Source organism: Blennius ocellaris (genome assembly GCF_963422515.1).
Source record: "Blennius ocellaris genome assembly, chromosome: 18".
Taxonomy (NCBI): domain Eukaryota; kingdom Metazoa; phylum Chordata; class Actinopteri; order Blenniiformes; family Blenniidae; genus Blennius; species Blennius ocellaris.
In genome coordinates, this window is record NC_137667.1 from 2,095,062 (window position 1) to 2,098,897 (window position 3,836).

Here is a 3,836-nt window from a genome sequence, read left to right on the forward strand (position 1 = left end):
TCCTCCTCCTCCAGATGAAGGGTTGCATCAAGGTGTTGAAGGACCAGCCGGCAGACAACGTGGAAGGTCTGCTGAACGCCCTGAAGTAGGTTCACCCTGTCACCGGGAGGGTTTCACCCCCCCCCACACCCCCCCCCCCCCTCCCCCCCCTCCCCATAGATGTACTGCATGTAGTTTAATCAGTGTTTTCCTTTAAGAGGAAGCGTCGTTCTGACTCCTACAGGAACAGAGAGACTCTGGAATCCTTCACGGACGTGCAACTTTTTCAGAAACAAATTAAATAACCCCCCCCCCCCCCCCAACCCAAAAATGACGTTTAAAAAAAAAACAAAAACAAAATGTTGTCATGTTGTTTCCGTCCCTCAGATTCACTACGAAACACCTGAACGACGAGTCGACGCCGAAGAACATCCGGACGATGCTCCAGTAATATTCGTCCGTTTCTCTCTCTCTCTCTCTTTTTTTTTTTTTAATATAAATCTATAAATAGATATGAAGAGGATCTCGGCGCCGACCTCGCATAAGATGTATATGTTTACATTATTTAAAAAAAAGACTCGATGTTGATACTGGTGCGTGTGTCTGCGTCGTCATTCCCGTCGTTTTCCTAAAACAAACAACCCGGGGCGTCGGGAAAATAAACGAAGAGGGCAACAAACAAACAACACAACAAAAAAAACAGAAAAGAAGTCCTTTAATTCATCTCTTGCATCATTTTCACTCACTTCCTGTTTGTTTCAAGCAACTTTGATTTAATCTCCTGAAATTCTGTGAAGTCGAATCATAAAGTGTGTGTGTGTGTGTGTGTGTGCGTGCGTGTGTGCGTGTGTGTGTGCGTGTTAAAAACTCCAAACGGGTGAGGATTGATGACAGAAACTTTTTGTATTTTTTTTAAATTTTATTTTAATTGTTTTTGTCTCCAGTCGCGTGAACCTGTTGAAATAAATCCACTGTGAACACAAAGTGTGAAAAGACGACGTTGGGGGGGAATTTTTTTTTTTTTTATAAACATTGACCTTGTTCGTTTCTGCAATCAATATTTTTTTCTTTCGTTTTTTTTTCACTTTTAACAAACAAAAATTTAATTAACGTCTCAATTTTGGCCCTTTTCAATGTAATAAAATCCAGAATGTAATAACTTCCAAATAGTGTAATAACATATTTGACCTAATATAACAGCTAATATTGAAATCACACACAAATAAAGCAGAATTTTTTTTAAATTCAAGATTTTGTTCCGGTTATATTACATTATTGGCTTTATAACATTCAGAATATTTACCGGTTAAATCCCCAATTAAAACACACTTTGCCTGATTTCATTTCCATAAATTTTTGTACATTGCATACAACCCAAAAATGTAAAAATAAAAACTAACCATTGAGCTTCTTCTCAGCCAGTGACCATGTGACCATGTTATCGTCATGGTAACCGGCGTAAACATGTCTCTCCTCTCCTGGTTGTTTCTTTATTTCAGATGTGTGGTGCTGTAATTTACTCTCTTTTCTGTTTACAACATACACTTTTTTTTTTGTTTTGTTTTGTTTTTTAAAGCTGTAAACATTTTCTGGGAGGGAAAAAAACCAACATTTTCACCTAAAACATGAGAAATTGACGGGCTGATTTTAGTACATCTGAACCAAAATCTTCCTGAATTTGACCCACTGGTGCAAATAAGTCAAAATAGTATTTTTTTTTACTGCTGATGATGCTTTGCAGAAACGCACAATGTCAATAATTAATGAACGATATAACAAAATCAAGCTGACCAAAACAGTTATTAATGTGCGGAAAACCGTATTTCCTGGACTATAAGTGACTTTTCTTTCTTCACTTCCAGGCGTTTCCCTGGTTCACATTAAAATATATTAAAATATACCGCCTGAGGCCACTAGATGGCAGCACGACAACAGAATGATTCCAGCAAATAGTATTACCACATTGGACTGAAAGTGGAAATAGAACATTTAAAATAGAATTTAAAATAAAGTGATGAATAAAACGTGTGTAAGGAAACGTAAAGTGTGTGAGAGAAAAGCAGAGAAACTGTTGCTGGACGTGGGAGGAAGGAAACGCTGGTTTTATGGTATTTTTTTTAATTTTTTCTCTTTTATGACACTTTTTTTAAAATGGGAGTTAAAGTAACTTATAGTCCAGAAAATACGGTAATTGTTTTACACTTTATTTGATTGATTTTTCTCGTCAATTTTTCAGCTAAAGGCAAAAAATATATTTAATTCGTAGTAAATTATAATATTTAAGTAGAGCAAACTTCAGAAAACTAATTTCTGCCAGTTTTAAGGTGATTTGAATCGTTTCCCATTAAAAAGCGAATGTTTTTTCCTCTAAAATGAATATCTCACAAATGGCCGTTTCCTGTTTCCTTCACAAACAGACAATCTTCTCTCGGTGGTGGTTTTTTTTTTTGTATTTTTTACTTTGAGCTGAAAGCTTCTTTAAGAACACAAAAAGCACTCATGGCGACAAGTTAAGGTGTTTTATTTATAACCTCGTCAACGTACGACATGAAGAACTTTGTCAAAATGTCTGTTTGCTCATCAGGAAGCACAACATTGCCTTAAAAATGGAACTCCACAAAAAAAAAGTCATCCAATATCAAGTGCAATTAATCCTTAAATATTGTAAAAGTTCTTGTACTTTCAGGTGGAAGTGATCAATTGATTAAGATTTAGTCATAAACTGCAAAAATTGTAAAACATCAACTCTCACAATGTAAAATAATCGTCATAAATCAGCTCCTCTGGTCGAGAAGGTGGAACTTGAACTGAAATCTACTGTAAATATCAAGTTTTTCTTCTTTTTTCTTGATTTAATTTCATCCAAAAGCCATAAAAAAACAGGATTCATGTTTTTTCTGGTCGTGTTTTCGTCAATGTTTTATAGCGGCGGTTTTCAAAAAGCGGCACGGCGGCGGGGAGCGTGCTGACGACGGCATTTAATGGGAGTTAAACCAACACGTGAATTAAAGCGTTATTTTTTTTCCCCCTCTATCTTTCATCGTGAAATTTTTGTTTTTTTTAACCAGACACGAACCTCCATCCCGCCGCCGTGCCGCTTTTTGAAAGCCGCCGCTATACAGGAAGTGCTGCGTGCGCGCGGCGATGAGATTTATACGAAACAAAGACGTTCCTGAAGCGGCGACGACGTGCTACTGCGTGTGTTTGACTCCCAGGTTGTTTTATCTTCTTCCTGTCCTAAACTGACAGTCGTGAGTATTTTTGGAACTCGGATTCACTGTTTATATTTAAAAAAAACAAAAACAAAACTCCTCTGGATTTGTTATTGAAAACTGAATGGGATGTGTGTGTTGGATAATAAAGGTGGTACATTTCTTACAGAATTAATTTATTTGTCTTTATTCACGTTATTTAACACCGTTTGGCTTTGAACTGCAACTTCTACGCCTCGTGATTGTCAGCAGGACGAAGGTGGAGCTCCTCATGCTGTGTGTTGTAGTTCTCTTCCAGCCCACTGGGGGGCGGTGTTTCCCTCCGGGGCCGTCCAGAGCTGAGCCCGGAACAGAGGAGCGTCTGGGAACCAAGAGAACCAGACGAGCTGCTGTTGGTGCGTCGATTCAGAAACACACGGAACATTCTCTGAACCCGGGATTCATTCAGGATTTTGTGTCAAATAAAGCGGAGATGTTTTCTTTAATGTCAACAGTGGCGGTAAAAATCCATTTCTTCTCATTTTCTAGTCAACGGAATTGCGAATAACACTTATTTCACCTTTTCCCCTCCAATATTCACCTCATTAATGTTTGTGTAACAATCAATAGAGTAATAATTACAATGTCAGGTTTTCATCTGCATTA

The 3,836-nt window shown here is 37.7% G+C and overlaps 1 protein-coding gene across 1 annotated transcript in view; it reads left to right on the forward strand.

Annotated features, from left to right (window-relative positions):
• Positions 1–3,340, forward strand: part of fam49a (family with sequence similarity 49 member A) — a 47,900-nt gene extending 44,560 nt beyond the window's left edge. The window contains exons 7-8 of the mRNA XM_080513975.1: positions 15–85; positions 367–3,340. Coding sequence (XP_080370101.1) covers positions 15–85; positions 367–430 — 135 coding nt within the window. The 3' untranslated portion in view covers positions 431–3,340. The remainder of the gene's footprint in view (positions 1–14; positions 86–366) is intronic.
• Positions 3,341–3,836: the final 496 nt, after the last annotated feature.